Below are 27,160 nucleotides of genomic sequence, written 5' to 3'. Positions count from 1 at the left end.
TGCTAAAAAGTGTTTGCTAAATTGAATTAAATTCTACATCATATAATAGCAAAAATATTACAGCCATTATTGCTAGAGTGTTCATTAAGTGCCAAGCCAAATGTTGGGTACTTTACATACTTTCATGTGGTCTTCACAAAAATCTTAAAACCCACTACATAGATGAGGACACTGAGACTTGGGGAGGGTCAATAACTTGCCCAAGGCCTTACATCTAAAAGCAGCAGAGTCTAGGTTTGGATGCATATTTAACTGCCCACATGTTCTACCTCTCACTGATTGCTCAACCACTACCCCAGAGCATGTCATTGTCATCACAGACCCTCATCTGCTGTGTCCTTACCTGCTCTAAAGAGGGCACCAGCAGCATAGTGCATTGCCAGGGCATGCACAAGCTGTCTTGCAGTGGTGAAGATGGGTCCTCTTTCAAACACGGAGAAGGAGAGTGGAGTGTGGTCAGAGGCTATGTACAGCTTGAGAGATGCGTGGATGCTGACAAGCAGATTCACTGGCTGGATCACCAGTCTCCGTAACTTCACTGGATTCACCAAAGCCCTGGCGTGTTGTCTCACCTGCAGAGGTAGCACCTGCTTTCCCCCAGAGAGCTGTGGAGGGTGACCAGCCAGCCTGCTGTGAGGAAGGTAAGTATCAAACAAGGTTTTAATGTAGTATACAAATGTGTCTTCCACATATAATCGGGCAGGTTTCAATTCAAAGCTGAACTCGTTGACATCCAGTGGGACACTCTTGCCCTCAGTTAAGGTGACTCGGAGCTTGATAAAGCAGTTCTCCTTGTATTCTTCCAGATCTCTGCTGGAGGCAAGGAGACTCTGCCCTTTGGAACACTGAGTAGGTTCTGTTTTTTCTCCCTGGCAGATCAAGACAGCAAAGTGGAAGTTGGACTTGTTATAGAGCTGGTTGTCCAACTGCAGATCCCCACAATACACCTCCACACAGTGAAGCTGAAAGAGAGCGGCAGCAGGCTCCTCCCCCGGAAGAATGCCAGCCACAGGGGCCATGTGCAGAAAAACATTGTCCAGTGTGAGCCTCAGGAGTTCAGATGATGCTCTGTGGTGGGTGAGGTCATCCAACACTGCCAGGCTCAACTGGGTGATGAACATTCTAAAGGTAATGGTCTTCTCCAGAGTTCTAGAGGAGAAAGAATAAAGGACATTAGTCCCCTTTTCTTTCTTCCATGTTTCTTTTTAAATGATAGTGCCTTATTAAACAACTCCTGATGGGACATCAGATTCTCATAAGAAACAAACAAGAACTCAACTTTCAGTACATCCTGTCTGGACAGAGCCAGCCACAGTCGAACAGTATTGGGAAATGTTCCCAATGGGATTATTACAAGTTCCTGTCATGTTTCTGTGTGTGTTTCCCTTATCAACACCAGATTTTCCTCCCAATTCCCTCTAGTTTTTGTGTACTAATTCTCTGTCATGATGATCACCAGGCACAAAGATAAATAAAATAACTAAGACTCTTTAAGTTGAAAATGCAAGGCTAGCAGAAGAAAGTTCAACAAGAAGCCTACCTCTAACTGCCCCTGCCAGCGCCCTTCCCCTGCTTGCTTTCTGGAAGGGAACCATTTGTGCTTCTTCTGGAGGGCCCTCCAAGTGCAGCATGACCCTCTGCACTCACCTGTTCAAGGCCATCACTCCAGTGACACACCCCTGTCCTACAACATCTTTTCCCTAGATAATAGAAGCTTATCAGTGTGTGGTTATTTCTCTTCTCTTAGAAAACACCTCTACCATTCACTTTTATGACCCCTTTTATACAAAGACTCCAAAGTGTTTCCTATATGCATTCTTTCCTATTCCTCTCCTTGCTTTCTCTCTAAAGCTTGCTACAGGTAGGCTTTTGTCCCCACCAGTCGGACAGAACAACTCTTGTCAAGGCCTCCAGTGACCTCCATTTAGCTAAAGCAAATGATAGACTTTCAGTTGTGTACTTATGCAAGTTGCTAATGGTATCTGACATTGTTGGTAACTCCCTCCTCCTAGACACACTTTCTTTGCATATATTTTCTCAGATCTTCTCCTTCTCTGTTTACTCCTCCTTAGCTGTGCAAATCTTTTCCCAGTTCTTTTAAAGTGATGGCGCTCAGCTCACAATCCTCTTCTCTTCCCCACCTCTGCTGACCTCCTTGGGGAGTTTATGACTAATCTCATGACTTGAAATACCACTCATATGCTGCTGCCAAGAGCTCCTCCTGAAACTCCAATCCTGTATATTTAATAGCCTATCCATATAGTGGTTTAGATGGCTGAATGATATTCAACTTGCCCTATCTGTAATCAAATTCCTGATCTTATCCCTCAACCTACACACAGTCTTTCCCCTCTTAGTCAATGGTAACCACATACTACCAGCTGTTCAGACCAAAAAGTTTCGAGACATCCTGGATATTATGGCTTGGATCTGGAATCTTGCCCCCAAATTGGTCCCCAGTATGGCAAACACTTTTGGGCAAATAAACATTATAATACTGTTTGAAATACTATAAAATGGAACTTTTAGGCAATGATTGGATCCTTAGGGCTTTGACACCATCAGTGGATTAATCCATTTGGTAGATTAGTAATTTAAATGTACTAACTAGGAGGTAATAAAATACTATAGACAGGTAGGGCCTATTCACCTACAAACAAGTTATATTTATTTTCTGTACCTCCCCATTCTAAACCTATGAGAATATAATCTCAAATGCAGGGGTTTTGGTCTTTTTATTAATTGATGATCCTTAACCCTAGAACAGCAACTGTCATCCAGAAGGCACTTAAAAATATTTGTTGAATAAATGAATCAAGTAAGTGTAAGTAGTTAATTGGACTGTTTTTATTTCTACCTCCAAATATATAGGTTGTAGTTATTGTTATTAATATTTATGCTGTAAATAAAATGTCTCTAAAACTGCTGTGTAGGTTTGAAATGTGGGCTATACAATTAAAAATTCTTTTTAAAAACACTTTTGGGTAAATAAACATTCTAATATTGTTTGAAATACTATAAATTCAAATCAGCAGCATCCAAACTAATGAGTTCTTAGCCATCATGAGAAGTGTAGAACTTTTTTTATAAAAAAGGGCTTTAAATGAAAGTGTGCAAGTTAACGTTATTACTTTACCTTCTAATTTAAATTAATTTTATGATGATAAAATAAATGCTATTACAGAAAATTAAAATACAGAATTTATTAAATAACTTACAGCCCCACATACATTAACAATTTTGATTATTTCTTTTTCTTTCAGTCTTATTTCAATTTTATTTTATATATCTATATAAAAATATGAAAATATGTGTATATACATAATATATGTATGTGTGTCTATATGTACAGATAACACATAACCAGGATATTTATATCTTTAATATTATGTTTAGCCTGCTTTACTTTTGGTTATATTATATATATATTATAATATATATTTTGATTATATTATGTGTGTGTGTGTGTGTGTATATATATATATAATATATATTATATATATATATATATAATATATATTATATATATATATATATATATATTATATATAATATATATATAATATATAACCAAAAGTAAAGCATTATCTAGTTCATTAAAATTCTATAACACTTATTTTTTGTGATGTACCATTTGTGGTACATTTATGTATCATCTATTTCCCTACTGATGGGCATTTGTACCCTGAATATTTTGCCATTATATTTAGCAATATAATAAACAACTCTCTGTTTATCTTTCCCCACTTCTTTATATCCTTAACACTTAAAAGTGCAATTTTTAAGACAAAGGCATTTTAAAACTCAATATATATTGCTAAAGTGCTTTCCAGGAAATGACACCAATTTACATTTCCTCCAGGCTTATGGATTTTCATTGGATCACCATTGTTAATTTGATAAATAATTTCTTATTTAAGCTTCTATTCCTTTGATTACTTATATTTCCTCCTCTCAGATTTAGATTTTCTGCTCATATCTTTGGCCTTTAATTAAAGTTTTTGAAAGAAGGGGTTATCTTTGTATTATTCCTCTTGAAGTATATGAGTTCTTTGACTTATTTAAAAAATTTTTGGGATATTATATGGCTTGAAATCAAACCAAGGGGTGCTCAACCAGTAAGCACATTCTCAGGCCTCCCCCACACCCTTTAAAAATTTTTTTTTTTTTTTTTTTATTTACAGACAGGGTCTTGCTAAGTTGCTGAGGCTAGCTTTAAACTCACGATTCTCCTGCCTCAGCCTCCGGAGCCCCTGGGATTACAGGCATGTGCCACCATACCTCGCTTGAGTTCTTTTAAATTAGGATATCAATCCTTTGCCTATTTCATGTTTTTAAAACCTGATGGCAACACTCAGGCTCTAACTGTGGCTCTAAGAGGTATATTTATTTATTTATTTACTTGTGTGTGTTTTAAATGGATATCCTAAACACATTGAAAGAGAAAAAAGAAACAAACTGAAATAACTCTTGAATATATTACTTTACAAACATACCTTTACTCTAATGGTTAAAAAACTAGAAGAGGGGGCTGGGGTTGTGGCTTAGTGGTAGAGCACTCACCTAGCACGTGCGAGCCCCTGGGTTTGATCCTCAGTACCAATAAAAATAAACAAATGAAATAAAGGTATTGTGTCCAACTAAAAATAAATATTAAAAAAAAAACAACTAGAAGAGGCCAATATTGAACCTTATAACTGTATGGTTGTTCTTACTATTTTTTTTATTTTAATTTGTGTATATTTACATTTGATGTAGCTCTACTTGCTAAGGCTGATTACTAAGCTGTCATGTGAACACAGAAACGTTAACTTATATTTCACACTAACAATAATGGTATAATTCTGAGACACATGTCTCAGTTTGTAAATTAGTTTGTTATACTAACTGGAAGGAGGACCCAAGAATGATATTGCTACCTATTATAGAGACTGAGTGCTAATTACTATCTCTAATTTATAGATTACACAAAAATTAATCCAAAGTTTTCAGAGTATATGGGGATGAGAAGGAATGGTTAAATAACAGATTTACAACTTTATAAAGGGAAAGCTTACTGTTCTATTACTAGGAAAATTATGAGGCCTACCTGTTGGTGTTGGTTAAAATAGATCCTGCTTTTCCTTCTGGGGCCACAGTGATGAAGACTGTGCCACACTGATGGAAAACATCCACATACACATAGCCAAAGCCAGTGAGGAACACAACCTGCAAAAAAGAATATTCAGAATCTGATTAAAAAGAAGTAAGAACACTACTGAAATGGCTGACTTCAAATGTCTCAAGTTCTGATTCAATACCACAAACACTTCCTGGTTATATGTCTTTATATTTATGTGTACAGGCAATTCAGCTGACTTGAAATGAAAACAAAAATCAATTCCAGATTTTTCAATATCCAGCTGTAAGGATCACAGGAAAAAAAAATGACGGATGATGGGGCATGAGTGTCTTCATTCTCTGCTTCTTTGGATTTGGCAAATAACCCTGTATGAGCTGGAGTGCAGCCATGGGGCCAGCTTTGTGAACACATATGAATCTCTTTGCAAAAAACCCTGAGACTCTGGACTTGAAATGCAATGTGTAAAACATTTTCAGGCACGTGAGTGTTCACTTACTACTACACTAGTGAGTGCCCTTCCTTGCTGGGCACAAACAGCATCCTCTAAGACACCAACGAGACAATTCATAACCCCGCCCCCTGAAGTACTCAGATAACTTGTAGAAAGAATTTTAGATAAGTCAATTTGTTTAGAGTCAAAATGAATTTTTCTATCATGAGAAGGTGGACCTAAAAAAAGTTCTATCTCAGAAGCCAGGTACCAGGCCAGCAGAACTGATATCCTTTCAGCATTAAATACCAATGTTGCCTAAATGGATAAATATTTGAAAACAGAACAGAACTATGTGAAAAACAACTCCAAGAACATCATGTTCACAGCCAGGATTACCTGAGGGTTGGGGCAAAAACTTCTTTGTGCTTGGGAATGTTGGTTCTGATGATTTGCAATACCAATTTAGCTCAAAACTAGGCCATTTATGAATGTTAGGACAGCAAATAAAGGAAGAAAGATGAAGGAACAAAGCTAGTGCTTGCTTGACAAGTAATGAACCTATTCTAATTCTGCACACATGAAGCAATACTGGAGAGAGTATACACAAGACCACAGACTTACACTTGGAAGCAGAAACTTAGTATGCTCTTTACCTATTTCATTCTTGAGAATTCTGTATTCTAGTTACCATATCTCTTGTCCTAAGACATGATTCTTTGTTATCTTGCTTCCTTTATGAATTTAAGAGAGTGTCTATGGAAAAATTATACCCTTAATCTGATTCCATTTAACATTAAAATTTTTAGCAGTGAGTGTGATGTTTGGAAGCAACTTCAGGGTGACTGGGCTTCTTTCTTCTTTCTTGACTGGTTCCTCCTTCAGAAATCCTGCCCATGTTCAGCATCCAGGGGACCTGGATGTCATTTCTGCCTCTTCCTTTTACTCCTCCCCTACAGCCCAGGTGTTATCAGATCTTCCAGCTCTGCCAGGCTACTGGTCTAACGTAAACCTTGTCTGCCATTCATCATTCCTGGTGCCTAGAATATGCTTTCTCCCATACAAGTCCTGTGTATCTTTCACATGCAGTTTAAAGAATTTCTATTCCATGAAGCACTTCTTTAATCTTTCTATTCCCTTCCTCAGTTTGACACCTGTACCTATGTCTAAAAGCACTTAAACTATATTTCTACTTGATCATGAATTTTATTGTTTGAATATTAGTTACTTGTTTTGTGTACCTGACTCAATCACTACATTATAAACTTCTTACAGCAAAATGAGTCAATTTGTTGTATCTATATTCTCCACAGACACATTTTCCAAATGCATTGTTTTCCAAAAATACCTGTTTTAAAATATTCTGTATCCTGAATTTCCTCTATTTGTTCTAGGTAAGAAACGAACTTGACTATGATAAAATTTGAAATTAAAATAGCTCAGCTCATGAATCTAAAACAAAATGGATACTCTTTGAGAAACATTCCTAATTATATAGGCATCCTTTTTAACATTATCTTCAGGCATTTAGAGTCATCTTCAGGTATTATGAAATGAGAACATGTTAACTGTTCTAAGATAATAAAGATAAGGCAAGTTGATGAATTCCGTTAACTGCTAGAGAGATTCAAAAGTAAGCAAATTAGCTTAAGCTTTTAAGGTACTTCTTTCTTCTGGCCAAAAACCTGGACTCTGGAGAGAGATTTTGCTGGGTGTTCCTTGTCCCCACAATGAGAATGGATGAAACAAACTTGAATCCATGGCTTCTCTCCTTGTTTCCTTTCCCATGTGGAGCAACAACTCACAACTTGAAGCCTTTGCATAGTGCAGCTGTAGTGATTAGGAAACTAGGTACCTAAGAGAAATTAGGCATATGTACCCTGACTCCGGAAATGTAAAGGAACTCTTTGCTTTGGTCTGATGGTTTGGTTATTCAATCATTTCACTTATTCCCTGACAAACACCTAAACAGTACCCACAAAGAATCAGTTACCAGAAAAGTCATACGCTCAGGTTGCTCACAGCCTAGGTGGCAAAAAAGCCAAGTGCATAGATAAGGAGATGAGAACTGCCAGCTCCAGGGCAGAGGTGCCTGGGGTGCTTCCCCCTCTTAGGCACTGATCATATGTGTTCCACAAAAGCAATGGTTTTATGTCCCTTTTCTTCAGTGCTTATACCAATGCCTGGTCCTTGGATGATTTGACTGGATATCTCTGAAGGTGGTTCCTGAGGTATGACTTCTAGTGGCCACCCATGTCCAGTTCCCTCCTCTTAAAGCCACAAAGCTGAATTGTACTCCCTGCACTTGCTATTTGGTTTGGCCATGTGCCTAGTTTGGCCATTGTGCTAAAGGTAGCATTGTGCGTAGAAGAACAATCTGTCTCCTGCTGCTGCAAAGACTGAATAAAGATCAGTGAGAGGCCACTACCTATTACTGAAAATAGAGTTTCACTGGACAGAACTATGCTCAATTTGTTTATATACTGCTTCTATTTAATAAAAGAGCCAAGAAGTTGCAATAGAGACTATATGGCCTGCAAAGCTTAAAGTACTGTCCAGTTGAAAAAAAAAAATGCCTGCAGAATCCTGCTCTGATAGTTGTGGTAGACTGTTACATAATCAATGAGTTGTATATCCCAGAATCTATGCCCTTGTGTAGCCCCTTCCTATACTGACACTGGGTTTGGCTCTGACTTTCTTTGGCTAACATGACATCAACAAAAGGGAAGCTTGAAAAAGCTTGCTTACTGGAATCTGCCTTCCTGATGCCATGTAAGGAAACTGGTCTAGTCTCTTTGTGGAGGAAAGACCATGTGGTGAGAAAGATGCCCAGAGTTTGCAGCTGAGGTTGTCCCCCAAGCCCTGCAACTCCCCTTCTAAATGCAGCTGCATGTGTGATCACAGGCTCACCCTGCAGGAAACTCAGTCAACTGCCAGAATCATTTTTTTTTAAGCCAGTAGGTTTTGGGTTGACTTGTTACAATGTTGCAGATGCAAGATGATGGAGTCTTTATCAACCTGGATCCGTGAGTGACCATGTAGAACAGAGCCCCTTTATGACAGATACTGGCATGTAGCATGACAAGAAGTAAACCCAGGATTACAACAGGCAATATGACCTAGTTTATATACTAATGTAGATACTTGTAAATAGAAATAGGGTTCTAGCAAAAACCAAAAATATTGTGCCCTGGATTAGTGGTTAGGCATTAAAATTAGACATTTGAAAGCTACAAAAATAAGGATTCATTTTGAAATGTCCAAGCATCTAGGTAAAGCAGTTGCCTGAGGCTACTTGAGAGGTGGATCATAAACCTAATAAATCTGTAGCTCTAGAAGATGAGGTTCAGTAGTATATGTTCACTGCTGTTGGCTTCCAGCAATGTAATCACAAAGAGATGAGCTCAGGACAGAAATGGCCAGGTTGCAAACAGAAATGAAAGAGAATAGAGAGAGTCAGAAATTCTAGGCCTTGCAAAGTTAGAAAGGTTTTAAACCTGCTATGGTCTGAATGTGTTCCTTCTATATTCATATATGGAAATCCTAATCTCCCCACAGATGACACTATTAGGCAGGGATCAGTGCCCTTATAAAGGGGACCCATGAAAGCCTCTCCCTTCTACTATTGTGAGGTTACAGTGAGAAGATGGCTATCTATGAACCAGAAGTGAGGCCTCATCAGATACCTCATCAATCTGCATGTACCTTGATCTTGGGCTTCCAGAACATTGAGAAAAAATTTTGTTGTTTATAAGCTATGCAGGCTATGGTATTTTGTCATACTAGCTCAAACAGATGAAGGGAAAACCCCAAACACAACAAATAAAATCAGAAAGCCCTTGAACATGAAGGCATTAGGACTCATCACAAACATCACACTCACTGCTAAAAATTTTAATGTTAAACTGACAAATGGAATCAGATTAAGGGTATGATTTTTTCCATAGAAGCTCTCTTAAATTCATAAAGAGGTAAGGAAGCAAGACAGCAAAGAATCAAGTCTTAGAAAGGACAAGAGATATGGTAACTAGAATACAGAATTCTCAAAAATCAAATAGGTAGGGAGTATACTGAGTTTGTGAGAGATTACTATGGTCCAATACACTCATGAACCTAGATTGATAGAGATTGATTATGTGAGCTGAAGACAAGCTTCACATGGCCCATTTTTAAATATTTTAAAAATATATTTTTTTAAAAAGAGTAGAAATAAGGGCTGTCAAAGAAGGTTTCTTGCTTCCAGGGTATAAACCCTTCTCAGAAATGTACCTGGAAAAATGTCAGAATTGCTATTGGCAAGAGGCTTACATATGTCTCATTCTTCCTGGTTTCAAATTGGAGACGTTATTACTGTTTTCCTGTGCTATGAAACAGTAGGGCAAGGCAGATCAGTTCAGATGTCTGTAGATCAAAAAGAATCATATCTAGACTGAACATCTCTCAGAAGTACCGGACTTTAAGTGTGATGTAGTGACTGCCTATAATCTTGGAAGAACAGACATTTGTTTGTTCTGTATGTGGGAAAAGAATGAACTAAATGAATAATGGTCAAGAGGATTTGTTGTTGTTGTTGTTTTTCATTATCATGAAGCAACCTAGCCAGTCCTGAACCATGTGGTCATGTTTACTTTCATCACTTTTCGCTACTAGTATATGGGGCAGGGAAGGCTCTAGGCAATATATACTAACATACTTGCTGCCCTAACCACAAAACAGACCTGGGGAGTCTCTGAGCTTTGCTATTTGAATCTGTGTTAAAGAACTCTGATCAGTAAAGCTCTCTCTTACTTAATGCGGGTATAAGAATATCATTCAAGGCCTAGGTCCTGCCTTCCTCTTAGCACATCATCTTCCAATATAATCACAAAGAAGATACACTTAAATAAAACTTGTGCTTTACTATGTACTCAGTTAAAATTTTAAAAATCATTTTAAAAATGATTTTTAAAAATTTATATCTAAGACAATGAAAAAATTATACCAACTTAATTTTTTACTTAGTAAAATTTAATTTTACTAAGTAAAAAAGTTATGCAGAGATAGAAAATAAAGGGAATATGGAAAATATTTTTAAAAGTCTATTTTCCACCTTGCTGGCATCCCCCCCCCCTCAATAGGCTATATACTATATGTGAAGATATAGGGATAATCAAAAGGGAGTTATAAAACTCTCAGCCAAGTTAAACTTAAACAATAGTTATCCTGGTTATTAAAATCTTCAGTTTTCATGAATTCTCTCTTCAACTGGGCTCCAATACCTATGATTGGTACATCTCACTGGGCTTCTTTCCTTTGCTTCCACTTGACTCATTCTGCCCCACCTCAAAGTTTTACTTCCTTTCTTAGAAAGTCTGAGAGTTCAGCCATCTCTCTCTCTTACCTCTAGCCTTTTCTAGCTACCTTTCCACAACCAAAATTGTTCATCCACCTGGTTTTGTAAAGATCATTTCCTCCCCTCGAGGAATTCTATTTAGTCTTAAAAATAATAAAAGATGATCGTTTCCTCTCATGCTTTTGCACCTTCAAGCTTTACTGGCATAATACATGTGCCGTGAATTGATTTGTCTAAAATGATCTGAAGGACTACCTGGGTGTGGTGAAGTGAGCTGACCTGCTCTTCCTACTTGAACAGTGAGGTTCCACTTGGTTAGGATCCTGGACTTCAATTCCTGAAACCATGATCCAAAATCTGGGGGTTTGAATCCAGTGGTACTTTACCACTGAATTATACCTACAGGGTCATCAGACTGCGGCAGAGGAGATAACCTCATTGAAACTGCGGCTACAGTGACTTCTTCCCTTCCCTTCTAATACCTTTCCTCCCAAGCATCTAATAAATTTATAGGAGTAAACAGTAACTCATCAGTCAAACAGAACAAGAAGTAACATGAGCAGCTTCAAAAAGCAAGGAAGAAAAGGAGTACAAACAATGTAGGACAGCCTAAATATTCAGGAGGACCTAGAGTCATCAGAAAAATGGTCATATAAAGAACTCAAGGAACACCTTATACAGATGGAATGGAACCTTAAAGAGGATACAAGACAGCAAATTCAAGCACCGAAAGAACACATTGAGAATGAGTTACATAAACAGATAAAAGAAGAAGTTAAGCATCTCTATCAGGAGATAGAGATTATAAAAAATAATCAAACAATAATTCTAGAAATGAAGGAAACGATAAACCAAATTAAAAACTCAATTGAGAGTATCACTAACAGAGTGGAGCAAGTAGAAGCCAGAACGTCAGATAATGAAGACAAAATATATCATCTTGAAAACAGTCTAGCCAACTCAGAAAGGCTGGTAAAAAATCACGAGAAAAACATCCAAGAGTTATGGGATAACATAAAAAAACCAAACATATGAGTCATCAGGATAGAAGAAGGTACAGAGATTCAAACCAAGGGAATGAGTAACCTACTGAATGAAATAATTACAGAAAACTTTCCAGAAATAAAAAAGGAAACAGATATACAAATTGAAGATGCATACAGGACACCGAGCACACAAAATCACAGTAGACCAACGCCAAGACACATTGTTATGAAGATATCCAATATAAAGAACAAAGAGAAAATATTAAAAGCTACAAGAGAAAGGAGACAGATTACATTCAGGGGTAAACCAATAAGGTTAACAACGGATGTTTCATCACAGACACTGAAAGCAAGAAAGTCATGGAACAATGTATTTCAAACACTGAAAGACAATGGATGCCAACCAAGAATTCTGTATCCAGCAAAATTAAGCTTCAGGTATGACAACGAAATAAAAATCTTTCATGATAAACAAAAGCTAAAAGAATTTGCAGCCAGAAAACCAGCATTGCAAAGCATTTTGAGCAAAACACTACACGAGGAAGAAATGAAAAACAATAACCAAAACCATCAGTGGGAAGTGCCTCAGTAAAGACAGAGGGCGAGGGGAAAGATAATCATGGAGAAACAAACTAAATTTTTTTAAAAAAGGATAAATAATCAAACATGGCAGGAAGTACAAACCATATATCAATAGTAACTCTGAATGTTAATGGCTTAAACTCTCCAATAAAGTGACATAGGCTGGTATCATGGATTAAAAAAACAAATCCAACAATATGCTGCCTCCAGGAGACACATCTGATTGGAAAAGACATACACAGGCTGAAGGTGAAAGGATGGGAAAAAATATACCACGCACATGGTCCTCGTAAGCAAGCAGGGGTGGCCATCCTCATATCGAATAAAATCGACTTCAAGACTAAGTTAATCAAAAGGGATAAAGAAGGACATTATATACTGTTAAAAGGAACCATTCACCAACAAGACATAACAATTATCAATATTTATGCACCAAATAATGGTGCTGCAACATTCATAAAACAAATTCTCCTCAAGTTCAAGAATCAAATAGACCACAACACAATAATTATGGGTGACTTCAACACACCTCTCTCACCATTGGACAGATCCTCCAAACAAAAGTTGAATAAAGAAACTATAGAACTCAATATCACAATCAATAACCTAGACTTAACTGACTTATATAGAATATATCAACCATCATCAAATGGATATACTTTTTTTTCAACAGCACATGGATCCTTCTCAAAAATAGACCATATATTATGCCATAGGGCAACCCTCAGTAAATATAAAGGGGTGGAGATAATACCATGCATTTTATCTGATCATAATGGAATGAAACTGGAAAGCAATGATAAAAGAAGGAAGGAAAAATCCTACATCACATGGAAAATGAACAATATGTTACTGAATGATCAATGGGTTACAGAAGACATAAAGGAGGAAATCAAAAAATTCTTAGAGATAAATGAAAATACAGACACAACATATCGGAATCTATGGGACACAATGAAAGCAGTTTTAAGAGGGAAATTCATTGCCTGGTGGTCATTCCTCAAAAAAAGAAAAAACCAACAAATAAATGAGCTCACACTTCATCTCAAAGCCCTAGAAAAGGAAGAGCAAAACAACAGCAAATGTAGCAGAAGGCAAGAAATAATTAAAATCAGAGCGGAAATCAATGAAATTGAAACAAAAGAAACTATTGAAAAAATTAACAAAACTAAAAGTTGGTTCTTCAAAAAAATAAATAAGATCGACAGACCTTTAGCCATGCTAACGAAGAGAAGAAGAGAGAGAACTCAAATTACTAACATACGGGATGAAAAAGGCAATATCACAACAGATGCTACAGAAATACAGAAGACAATTAGAAATTATTTTGAAAACCTATATTCCAATAAAATAAAAGATAGTGAAGACATCGATAAATTTCTTAAGTCATATGATTTGCCCAGACTGAGTCAGGAGGATACACACAATTTGAACAGACCAATATCAATGGATGAAATTGAAGAAGCCATCAAAAGACTACCAACCAAGAAAAGCCCAGGACCGGATGGGTATACAGCGGAGTTTTACAAAACCTTTAAAGAAGAATTAAAACCAATACTTTTCAAGTTATTTCAGGAAATAGAAAAAGAGGGAGCTCTTCCAAACTCATTCTATGAGGCCAACATCACCCTGATTCCGAAACCAGACAAAGACACCTCAAAGAAAGAATACTACAGACCAATATCTCTGATGAACCTAGATGCAAAAATCCTCAATAAAATTCTGGCCAATCGAATACAAAAACACATCAAAAAAATTGTGCACCATGATCAAGTAGGATTCATCCCTGGGATGCAAGGATGGTTGAACATACGGAAATCAATAAATGTTATTCACCACATCAATAGACTTAAAGATAAGAACCATATGATCATCTCGATAGATGCGGAGAAAGCATTCGACAAAGTACAGCATCCCTTTATGTTCAAAACATTAGAAAAACTAGGGATAACAGGAACTTACCTTGACATTGTAAAAGCTATCTATGCTAAGCCTCAGGCTAGCATCATTCTGAATGGACAAAAGTTGAAGGCATTCCCTTTAAAATCCGGAACAAGACAGGGATGCCCTCTATCTCCACTTCTATTCAATATAGTTCTCGAAACACTGGCCAGAGCAATTAGACAGACGAAAGAAATTAAAGGGACAAAAATTGGAAAAGAAGAACTTAAATTATCACTATTTGCAGATGACATGATTCTATACCTAGAAGACCCAAAAGGGTCTACAAAGAAACTACTAGAACTAATAAATGAATTCAGCAAAGTGGCAGGATATAAAATCAACACGCATAAATCAAAGGCATTTCTGTATATCAGCGACAAAACTTCTGAAACGGAAATGAGGAAAAACACTCCATTCACAATATCCTCAAAAAAAATAAAATACTTGGGAATCAACCTAACAAAAGAGGTGAAAGATTTATACAATGAAAACTACAGAACCCTAAAGAGAGAAGTAAAAGATCTTAGAAGATGGAAAAATATACCCTGTTCATGGATAGGCAGAACTAACATCATCAAAATGGTGATATTACCAAAAGTTCTCTATAGGTTTAATGCAATGCCAATCAAAATCCCAATGGCATTTCTTGTAGAAATAGATAAAGCAATCATGAAATTCATATGGAAAAATAAAAGACCCAGAATAGCAAAAGCAATTCTAAACAGGAAGTGTGAATCAGGCGGTATAGCGATACCAGATTTCAAACTATATTACAGAGCAATAGTGACAAAAACAGCATGGTACTGGTACCAAAACAGGCGGGTGGACCAATGGTATAGAATAGAGGACACAGAGACTAATCCACAAAGTTACAACTATCTTATATTTGATAAAGGGGCTAAAAGCATGGAATGGAGGAAGGATAGCATCTTCAACAAATGGTGCTGGGAAAACTGGAAATCCATATGCAACAAAATGAAACTGAATCCCTTTCTCTCGCCATGCACAAAAGTTAACTCAAAATGGATCAAGGAGCTTGATATCAAATCAGAGACTCTGCGTCTGATAGAAGAAAAAGTTGGCTCCGATCTACATATTGTGGGGTCGGGCTCCAAATTCCTTAATAGGACACCCATAGCACAAGAGTTAATAACAAGAATCAACAAATGGGACTTACTTAAACTAAAAAGTTTTTTCTCAGCAAGAGAAACAATAAGAGAGGTAAATAGGGAGCCTACATCCTGGGAACAAATTTTTACTCCTGACACTTCAGATAGAGCCCTAATATCCAGAAATACAAAGAACTCAACAAATTAGACAATAAGAAAACAAATAACCCAATCAACAAATGGGCCAAGGACCTGAACAGACACTTCTCAGAGGAGGATATACAATCAATCAACAAGTACATGAAAAAATGCTCACCATCTCTAGCAGTCAGAGAAATGCAAATCAAAACCACCCTAAGATACCATCTCACTCCAGTAAGATTGGCAGTCACTATGAAGTCAAACAACAATAAGTGCTGGCGAGGATGTGGAGAAAAGGGTCCTCTTGTGCATTGCTGGTGGGACTGCAAATTGGTGCGGCCAATTTGGAAAGCAGTTTGGAGATTCCTGGGAAAGCTGGGAATGGAACCACCATTTGACCCTGCTATTGCCCTTCTTGGACTATTCCCTGAAGACCTTAAAAGAGCATGCTACAGGGATACTGCCACATCGATGTTCATAGCAGCACAATTCACAATAGCTAGACTGTGGAACCAACCCAGATGCCCTTCAATAGATGAATGGATAAAAAAAAATGTGGCATTTATACACAATGGAGTACTATGCAGCAATAAAAAATGACAAAATCATAGAATTTGCAGGGAAATGGATGGCACTAGAGCAGATTATGCTTAGTGAAGCTGGCCAATCCCTAAAAAACAAATACCAAATGTCTTCTTTGATATAATGAGAGCAACTATGAACAGAGCAGGGAGGAAGAGCAGGAAGAAAAGATTAACATTAAACAGAGACATGAGATGGGAGGGAAAGGGAGAGAAAAGGGAAATTGCATGGAAATGAAGGGAGACCCTCATTGCTATACAAAATTACATATAAGAGGTTGTGAGGGGAATGGGAAAATAAACAAGGAGAGAAATGAATTACAGTAGATGGGGTAGAGAGAGAAGATGTGAGGGGAGGGGAGGGGGGATAGTAGGGGATAGGAAAGGTAGCAGAATACAACAATTACTAATAGGGCATTATGTAAAATTGTGGATGTGTAACCGACGTGATTCTGCAATCTGCATTTGCGGTAAAATTGGGGGTTCATAACCCACTTCAATCTAATGTATGAAATATGATATGTCAAGAGCTTTGTAATGTTGTGAACAACCAATAAAAATAAATAAATAAATAAAAATAAAAAAATAAATAAAATGATCTGAAGATAACTAGGCATTTTTCTTGTTTAGCTGAGTTTTAGCTAAAACTTTTTTTTCATTAAAAACAAACAATAATGACAAAACCCAAACTCTACCTCTTATTTTGTGAAGGAATAAATTAAAACTCTACTACTTACATGTCCATGGAAGTAGTTTGTAAGAGGCAAACCATGTTTGCAACTAGGCAAACCATGATATGCAAGACTGCTCGACTTCTTAGTCTTTGAAGAAAGGGAACTAGAGATTTCCACGTATGCTAAGTAATTGACATGTGGTCTGTTTTAAGTGGTCTGGAAGACTGGAGAGCCTTCTCTGAGCTGGACTCCATGTTTTAGGAATCTCTTTGGTAGCAGTTATGAACACTGACTTAAGGGTAGGGACATCCTTTAAGCTGCTATTCCTAAAATCTGAGATGAACCAAAGGCCTGAAAAAGAGAGAAGGTACCAATTCCAGGACATGTCTGAGTGACTGGATGTGTGAAGGAAGGAAGAAAAAGGAAGGCACTGGGATATAGTGGGGAGAAGCCAGGTTTAGAAGCCAGGCCATCCTGGGTTTGAATCCCAGGTTGAGTTACACTGTGCAAAAATCACCTGTAGGAGTTTCAGATAGCATCAAACTTTAAAGGGATGTAACAGGGACTAATGCAAATACTTTTAGAGTTCTTGAGAAAAAACAGCAATTCAGTACTAGTTTATATCAATATTACTTAAGGCTTTTGTACTGGCTTGTGATCTGGGAAATGATCATCTTGGTTTTAGACACATTGGTGTGAGGTGCTTGAAGATCAGTGGGTAGCTGAAACACAGATTTGCAGTTTAGGAGGACACAGATTTGGAGTTTAGGAGGGATATGAAGGAGATTTTATATATATGTAGGTCTGGGAGTGATGGGTGATAGATAGTAGCTAGACCTATGAGATGAATTATATCTTCCAGAAAGGAAAAGAGGGGAGATGAATTTCTAAGATGATTAAAGTGGAAAATGTTAGATAAGGTTGAAAATAAAAAAGTAGATATTCTGGATATAATTTTTTTTCTCTGTATACTTTTTGAAAAACATTTTAGAGGAACCCCATTCTGGAGAATCTGTGGAGCAGTTGTGACTCAGCCAGAACAAACTATAAGCACACAAAAGACTCTAGACCCGGGGACTAGGCAGGCTTTCAGAAATGGGTGCCAACTTGCTGCTGTCTGTTCTGGCCTGGATGTGGGGGTTGGTAAAGGGAGGTGAGAGAAGTAAGAAAGAAATCAAAATACCTTCACTACGGATTTTCTAAATCAGAACCTCACTTGGATTGACAACCTTTTATTTTTCTATATACAAATCCCTGGATGGAGGTAGATGTATCTCTGAAAATTACCACCTATTACTTTAAGCATCTGTGCCTGGGCTCACCTCTGTGTGATGTTTACTTGATGGCTGATCACACTTTTGAGTTCTGGTTCATCAAAGAACTTATCAAAGTACCTCATGACATTCTTACAGATAAGATACTACACATTATAGTTTAAAAGTACTTTTAGGTGTATTTTCTAAAAACTGTGGGCTAGATGATGTAGTTTGGCGTGTTACTGGCTGACTGGAGGGAAGTCTCCAGTGATCCTCTACAGTATACTGTAGGCTTTGGACTTGTCCTGCTCAACATATTTACTGATGACTTGGATGAACATGGAGAATGCTTGCTCACCACATCTATAGCTGACATAAAGCTACCATGGATACCTAATATGTTAGATGACAGCAACTCAATTTTTTTAACGGTAATTTCAAAAAGTTGGACTAGGCCAATAGCAACAAGACTTAATTTATTGGGGATAAATGTAAAGTCCTGTCATTGAGTTCAAAAAGTCAACTATATAGCAAGTCATACGATAAAAACTTGGGGGATGTGGTTGACCACAAGTTCAATAATAACAAACAGTCTGAACTTGTTAATAAAAAGTGAAGTCAATCTTCTACTTTATTAATGGAAGCACAGGGAGGTAATAGCTGGTTAGACCACATTTGGAATACTGCATGTAATTCCGGCTGCCAGATTTTTAAGAGGGAACATAACACACTGGTGTGTTCAGACAAGGGTAACTGGTGATGGGTCTGGAAATCACATTTCCTAAAGGAGTGACTCAAGGAACCAGAAATGTTTGGCCTGGATAAGGGAACACTTAGAGAAGATATTGATGCCTCCCTCAAAAAATTACAGTGTGGCTGTACTGAAACAACCCTAGAGGGCAAAACAAGGATGAATGAGTGGATGTTATTGAGGGAGTTTTCAGTTGGATTAGGAAGAAAGTTTCTTATAGCCAACACTGGACGAAGCCATGACTATGACAATGGGACCTTCTAAAATGTCATGCAGGCACTCTTGCACTAGGTAAAGGGGTAATTAGAAAGTGTTCTCTAACCTGTGCTTTGATGAGCTTTCAGGCAGCAGTATCTTCAGTCAGTAGGACTAGTGAGGACGGCCAGTGGTGACCTCAGTTTGGTGTAGAAAAGAAACAGCTTTGGGAGATCCATGAGCAGAGCCAGGTGTCAGCCTGATCCTGCTCAGCTATAAGTTACCTTGCTGATTATTCTTTAAACCTCAAACCTCTCATCAGTAAATAAACATAAACATTATTGTCCTTTACAGGATGTATTTAGTTAAGTCCTTAAAGGTAGGGATAATGCCTTATTTAAAGCAAAGGGTTTGGTACTTGATAGACCCTCAATAAAATTTTTTGAACAAATGAAAGAATACGGACTGTGTGGGAGAGCACTTGAATGGCAGAGAACCATATAAACACAAACTGTCACTCTCTGACATTTCCCCTCTCAAACATAAACAATTTGAGACTAGCAGTGACCCTGACCCCACTAAATACTTCCCTTAAGAGCTAAAGATCATGAGAATTCACTTGATCCTTTTAGGATCAAGGAAATTCACCTGCAAAGGGATAATTTGGAAGGGAGGTGGTTTTCAGACTGAGCATTCTACTTTGCTCATTCTTCAGTGGCACATAAAATACTTTTCAGAAGTTCATGCCTGCATATCCTTGAAGGCATAGATGAAAAGTCCCTCACCCAGAGACATTCCCTGGCTTCTCAAACTGGCCTGTTGCGCTGTCTTATAGCACACTTATTCCCTTCCTTCATTGCTCCCATCAGAGTTTATGATAATACAACTTTCCATGTGATTAGTTGCTTATTATTTACCTTTTCCACACATAAATTCCCTGGGGCAAGAGCTGTGTTTTGTTTTTGTTCAGTGCATTTTGTGTAGTCCCAGTACCAAATTTAATGCCTGGCTCATATTAGAATCTCAGTAACTATTTGTTGATTGAATGAATGAAGCTAGCTTTACAATATTTTTGTTAAGTGGAAACTTCAATTGCTTTTTTTGTACCTTGTTTTGGTTTTTCAAAGTAATGTTTCCTAACTTTTGTCAAAAATAATGTTTCTATTAGAAATTGAAATTGCATGCACTATGATAGGATTTTAACCTATTTTGCTGATAGGATCTGTACAAATGATCAGTATAAATTTATTTCTTATGCCTTTATTTGTCAAGAACCTAGAGGTTTCTCTTCCTAAGTCAGGCTACCACCTGCTGTCACATGGTAATCAGTTGTTACTTTTGGGCCTCTGGCTGAACACCCACGAGATGTCTTCTAACCAGGTGCGAGATCCAAGGACACAACTCCCGAAAGCCCATACCAACTTTATAATCTAGATTTTGTGGCCTGCCTGTTATGAGCTCTTCTTTGATAACTCTTGATACAAAGAATGCTTGTTTGTGAAATTATAAACCTTTTTGTGTATATTCTTTCATATACTGCATTTAAAATTATATGAGATTGTCTTATTTACAAAACTGAGCCCAGGGACCTATGTAGGACTAAAAAAAAAACCCAATGCAGTTTTTTTCCTTGAGGCATAATGGAGATCTTTTGGTGTTTTAATTGTGCTTATTTAGGCCAGCTTTGAAACTCATATCCCTTCTCTCAGATCAAGGGCTGAGGGGAGGTTCCTAGAAGACAAACTCACCCATCCCCAAAACTGCTCTTTCATTAGGGACAGAGTTACCTCTCTCCCTAGTGATTTATATGCCTGGGGTATCACAGAAAGAATGTTGGTGAGGGTCTGAAACATGTCTTTCTCCAGAGGAGGAAGTGCACCATGGTCTGTAGGACATATGGCATACAGCTCCTAACAGATTAATGGGAACCTGAGACTTTGCTGGGTCCTCTGACCACGAATGATCAGGGTGTTGGAAGGAGTGCCTCCCCTGAGCTTTGAAGTATCCCTTCAAAAAAAAGGTGTGAGGAACTTTAGAGCGAATAGTAGCCCCCAAAATAGTTTGGCAGGCATATGCCTATAGTAAAGAATTCCTGAGACACATATAAGCAAGATTTCAAAACTCTTCAAACCAATGATGAGGAATTTAGGAACCCTTGAGAAGCTTACAGTGTTCATTTTGTAAATTAACAAGACTGGGCACATCTCCAGGGGCTGCAGGGACTCCACAGATTTTCGACGTTCGTCAAATAAGCATGGCTGATGGAAAGCACACCCCTGGCTGCTACAAGTGCAGGTGTCCAGGGTGAGTGCAGTCCTGCCAGCTGCTCATTCATTCTTTTGTCTATCTTTGGCCAGATCCTTCATCTGTTTCCACGGCTACTGCTCCCCCCAGACCCCTTCTTCTTTCCCTCTCTTGGCAGATCATTCACTCCACACTTCACAAATAAACTTAAGGCACTGAGAACCAATTCAACTAATTTCCTGGCCTCATCCCTCCACATGTTTCTATCTACACCTGTGCTCATTCTCACCCCTTTGCCCCATTGGAGAAACAAGTGGTTTTTCTGTTCAAGCTCAACTACTTTGCCTGTGCCTTGGGCTTATGTCTCTGGGCACATTTTGCTCATATTTTCCACTCTCCTTGCTGGGCTTGTCTCCCACAGTATGTAGCATTTCCTCCCCACTGATCTCATTTTCTTATGGCCACTCTCCTTGAGAGAACAACACTCACCTGCTCTTCTAACTCCCTTGCTTCTACTTACTCCTGAACTTACAATTTCTTATCATTATGTTGCTTGGCATCCTTCAGGGATTTTCCATCCTGTCACAGTTCTCCTCTGGACACTTCCTGTCACTCCACCAAGGTTCTCTTCCTGCCACTTGTCTCCTTTACCTCCTTTCTTTTGCTGCTCTATACTTGCAGTTGGAGTTTTCCCAGGTCATACCTGGGACCCTTTTGGCCTTCTTCACCCAATCTCATTTTCTTATTCAGTTCATTCAGTCAGACATTCATTTATTTTATTAATTTTTATTAAGATCTTCCTGTGTTGTCAGATACTCTACTGTGGTCTAGGAAAGAATAAAGTATGCACCTAACTGCCAGGAATCTTGATGCAGTAGAAAATCATTTAAAGAAATAAGTGCAGGGCTGGGGTTGTGGCTCAGTGGTAGAGTGTTTGCCTAGCACATGTGAGGCACTGAGTTTGATTCTCAGCACCACATAAAAATAAAATAAAAGACACCGTGTCCACTTAAAACAAACAAACAAAAAATAAATATTAAAAAAAAGACAGAAGTGCAACTAAATGCTACAGATGTTATAGGAGAATATAGAGGGGTCCAGAGGGTGAGGAAGGAGACTGCACTGAGGCTTTGGGAGAATCTTAAGAGATGAGAAAGAATGTGTCTTCAGGGCTGGGCAAGAGGAATTAAGGAATTCCAAGTAAAGAAGTAGCACATGTGGCACAGTGTTTCAGAGCATGGACTTTGGAGCCAGGAGATCTGGATAAAATCCCAGGTCCTCATCTTGAAGGAATGGGAATTAGAATGTGCTGTTTTTAGAGGTCTTATTTTCTATTTCTGCAACAAGACCTAACATGTATGGCTGCTGTAAAGTTTAGATAACAGCAAAAGTGCTTATTAGCACGATGCTTGTAACAGAGTATGTGATTATTAAATAATAACCATTATTACTATAAATATAATTATAACTTTAATATGTGTTTTATAACCATTACAGGAGGATCTACTTCATAAGACCAAATGAACTAAAATAAATGTGAAAGAACTTTAAAAAAGTATAATGCAAAATTATTCAGTCATAAAAAGGAATAAAGTTCTTGTACATGCTAAAATATGAATGAGCTTTTAAGAAAACAAGTTAAGGGAAATAAACCACATACAGAAGGACAAATAGTTTATGATTCCCCTTATTTATGAGGTACTTACAGCAGGCAAATTCATAGAGACAAGAAAGAAGAATAGAGGTTCTAGGAGTTGGGGAAGGAGGCATGAGGAGTTACTATTGAATGGGCACAGAGTTTGATTGAAATGATTAAAAAGTTTTAGAAATAGACAGTGATGATGCTTGTACAACATGGTAAATGTATTTAATGGCACTGAATTGCACACTTAACAAACAGTAGGTTTCAAGTACAGCAGAAAAGGAAGTAACAAATTCTGTGCTATTTTCAACAAAAATACCACTAACATTCAGAGTAAGACAAACAAATCAGGACATCTTACCCAGTCAGGTTTTTAAAAACTATACTTATATTTGTAGAGTTTTACTAGTATGAAAAATGTATGTTTTTAAATCGGTAAATTTTCAAAAAAGGGAATTAATTTAGGTTGGTATTTTGATCATCCTAAAATCTGGATAATGAATTTACTTCTAAATAAAGAAGTCTAATAATTGTGCCTCATTTTTGACCTGTGGTAGATTCAAGATGACTTGATCTTTTCTAGGTGCTCCCCCTGGTAAATAGTTGCATAGTAAACTTTACAGATACATATTTGTATTGAAGAATTTAAGTCTGTGGGGATATAAAGATGGATACACAAGTACCCTTACAAAGAGACAAGTTTAGCATTTAGAAAACTGCATTTAAAATAAAGAACCAATAAGGACTCAGAAAGGGAAAGTTTCCCTTGGGCCTGGGCAGGAACACATGGCTCACTGACCTGCGTCCCCTGACTGTTGATGTCAACAGCATCACTCCACTCAGTAGTTATTTCATCTGGCAACTCTACTCTCAAACAAAGGCTAGGAAGTAAGTCTTTGGTCTTGCAGTCTGGATAACTGGAAATCTGATGATAGAGCTCATGATGAACTGAACTCTCAGAAGGAATTTTTCTGCAATAAACCTCAAATTTTGGGATGTCTGAAATAAAAAAAAAGGCATATGCAGACTTAGATATGAATGATAAAGACTTAGGGATATTAAACATAATGTTGTAAAATAAATTTCTTAAGAAGTTTACAATACTTTTATTTAAACATTCTTTAAAGAATACATGTACTACTAAATAAAAGAAAAATAAACCTCCTGAAAGAAAATTTTATTCTTTAAAGTCTGTTCTATAAAATATACCTTTAATGTTTTCCTTTATAAGCACTGCTACTGGGCATCTATTGTGGAGAATGACTCGAGGACTAGGGTCTTCTGAGAGGGTTAAATAAGTCACTCCAAAGTGTTCTTGATACGTCAGTGCTATAGCCCTAAAACAGAATCAAATCAAATGACAGAGATGGTTTAGAAAAAAGTGCAAGTTTTCTCTCCTGGTCATGTTTACTTGGATTAGCAATATTCCAAACTCTAAAATGCCTTCTCTTTTATACCTTGGGGAGATTTTTCCAGAACAATGAAGCCATCCCTTCATTTAATAGCTGTCATACATGAACTGTATATTTACTGATTTTTAAAAGGTAACATATTTATTATAAGATATCCAAAAAATGTGAGAAATTATTTAAAAGATTAAAAACCCTAACTCTACCACTCAGTGAGAACTATAGTTAACTCTGTGCTCACCTTGTCCCCAGCTCTTTTGTCCTCTATGCATATGTACCTTAAACTTCTCAGACAAGGTACCGTCTTCTCCAACAGTGCTCAGTGAATTCTGGTAAAGGAAGAGCTGATCTACTTTAAGGACTACTTCAGAATGTGGATGCCTGTCCATTTCCATTCTAACAGCAGGCAAGCTTAGAATGTTTGTTGTCAATTTTTACAAGATGGTCAGACTTTACAGGATCTACATTTTGACCACCAGGAGCAAAGGTGTATTGATAGGAGTTAGAAAAACAGCTGCCTGAGCACAGGTTGCCCTCTGTTTTAAAGAGAGAAACTCTCCTATGTACTACAGCCTACCAAATGATATTTTATATCAAATCAGGAAAAAGATTCTCTCTGAAGTCTGAATTACATACACTGTTAGAATTAATCACAGAAATTAGTTAATTTGCTGAATGTGGTTCTTTGTTTATGCTGATTAAAATGGGTTAATAGCACATTAAACAATTTCCTGTTTGCCATCTATTCTATTTGCCAATGTGAGTTCTTCCCAAAGATTATATTAGTTTAAGATGCCAAAGTGAACTGTGCATTAGCATTTGGTGAAAGATATACCATCAAATATGTACTACAGAGTGAGGGAGGGAAAGAGATGAGGAGAAGGTGAGATGAGCAGAAAGTACATTCCTTTTCAGAGTGAAGTTCTTAGATAAACAGGAAAGATCTTTTCTTAGACTAATTTTGAAAGAACTGGAAAAACCAATCTCAAGACAGTTTTCTTTTGATAGCTATGAAAGTTAGGGGTCAGGTTAAAGTATAGTCCTTTTTAACTATTTAGATTTAATATTTATATATAAGATTAATTTATACTATAATTCTTAGAATTTAAGCTTCATTTACAAATGAAGTTTTGCTTCAAATTTTGTCTTTTACTGTAAAAATAAGATTTGTTTTATAGACAGAAGGTTGCATACCTTTCAAAAATACTCCCTTAAATTCAACATGCTTAATATTATTCATAACCATATATAAATTAGAGTAACCCCTCTTTGCAGGGTTAAGGCTGAAAATATTTGAAAACTCAGGTATGTTTGTGAACATTGTGACGGAAAAAAGGATGTGGGTGTGGAATAGGGCCTTACCACTATGGACAACTCCAGTTAAGCTGTTATCTTTTAAAATATTACTATTAAATCTTTGTATATATCAAAAAAGTTAGGATGGCTAAAGTCCAAAACTCTATAAATTCATAATCATGAGCATAAGGTACCTCCCATAAGGTCACAATATGTTTTCTTTTGAGCTGTTACATATACCATAAATAAGTTATTCCTGACAGCTGTAGAAAGGATGGATTGCATGCAAAACAACCACAAAATAGAAGTCTAGTATGAAGAAAGCATTACATGTCTCTGCCTTGATTCTGTCCTGTTATTTGCATAATTGGTAATCAGTAATTGGAGCAACTTGCGTGCAGGAACAACCACAGCAGAGAGTCTTCTGTGGCTTGTGTTAATCTAAGTTCTCTCTCTAGATCAACTTTTGTGAAAAATTCTATTTTGAAGTAAAATTACAATATTAGAAAAGAAAAAGCTTTCCCAACTTGATTTTCTTATATTTTAGCCTTAATTTCTCACCATTTTACACAGGCTAAGAACTCCTAAAAGAGGGTAATTGTTTTCATTACAACATATTGCTACTATCCATGGTACAAATAATATCATTTCCTCCAATATAAGATGCATACACCCCCCAAAACGTCTCATAAGCATTACACTGGGACAACCCATTATATGATCACAACATTTGAGCAACATATATGATGTCTAGAAGTCATTAAAGATAAAATTTAGTCTTATATATATGGAGCATTGCACCTATTCTCTTAGCATCTCCAGGAACAGTGACACTGACAGGCAAAGAAGGGCATTCACATATATGTAAAATACCTGGTACAGAATCCATTTTCCCTAGAATTCCCAAGGGGCACTGCCACACTCTGTCGGGGAAACTCTTGTTTAACTAGAGCTGGCAGGCTCCAATACTGTGAGCTGTCAGCACCTGTGGCAGGAGAAAAGCCCAGCAAAATCTGTTTCTGAAGCAAGGATGTGTCCAACACTGATGGCCCAACGTCAGGCATTAAATCCCAGCAAGGAAGGGAGCTGGATTTTATAGCCGGCTGCTCTCCACCTGGGCAAATGCTGAAAGTAGCACTGTCCGGAACGTGAAAATACTGGAAAAAGACAATACAGAGAGGGCACACTTACTACAACAATGCAGCCATGTTAAGTTTTAAAAGCATAGCTTCTAAGAAACCATAACCGTGTATTCAAGTTGGCAATGTGGGAATATCAGCACAAGAAAGCCCTAATGAAACAGTGAAAGCAGTGGAAGCAGGGTCTGCTTTGCTGCACATGATAGAGTTGGGGTAATTTAAAAAGATGATGCATAGTTCTTTCTCCCAGGTATTGCAAAAATCCCCATGATACTGGCGTAGAAATGTCATGTGCTGGGGAGGGAGTCCCCTTGGACAGATAGGTAT

General features: G+C 37.4%; 1 protein-coding gene across 6 annotated transcripts in view; it reads right to left on the bottom strand.

The window, feature by feature from the left end:
* Positions 1-27,160, bottom strand: part of VPS13B (vacuolar protein sorting 13 homolog B) — a 753,213-nt gene that overhangs the window by 20,411 nt on the left and 705,642 nt on the right. For all 6 annotated transcript variants that reach the window (XM_081265607.1, XM_081265606.1, XM_081265609.1 and 3 more), the window contains 5 exons: positions 26,568-26,851; positions 24,199-24,326; positions 23,789-23,988; positions 5,090-5,208; positions 344-1,149 (listed from right to left, as the gene is read on the bottom strand). In XM_081265607.1, the coding sequence (XP_081121733.1) occupies positions 344-1,149; positions 5,090-5,208; positions 23,789-23,988; positions 24,199-24,326; positions 26,568-26,851 (1,537 nt within the window). The remainder of the gene's footprint in view (positions 1-343; positions 1,150-5,089; positions 5,209-23,788; positions 23,989-24,198; positions 24,327-26,567; positions 26,852-27,160) is intronic.

The sequence above is a fragment of the Spermophilus citellus genome (assembly GCF_964194105.1).
Source record: "Spermophilus citellus genome assembly, chromosome: 14".
Classification (NCBI taxonomy): Eukaryota; Metazoa; Chordata; class Mammalia; order Rodentia; family Sciuridae; genus Spermophilus; species Spermophilus citellus.
The sequence above is the reverse complement of the archived record's forward strand: the minus strand, read 5'-3'. Positions and strand labels throughout refer to the sequence as shown.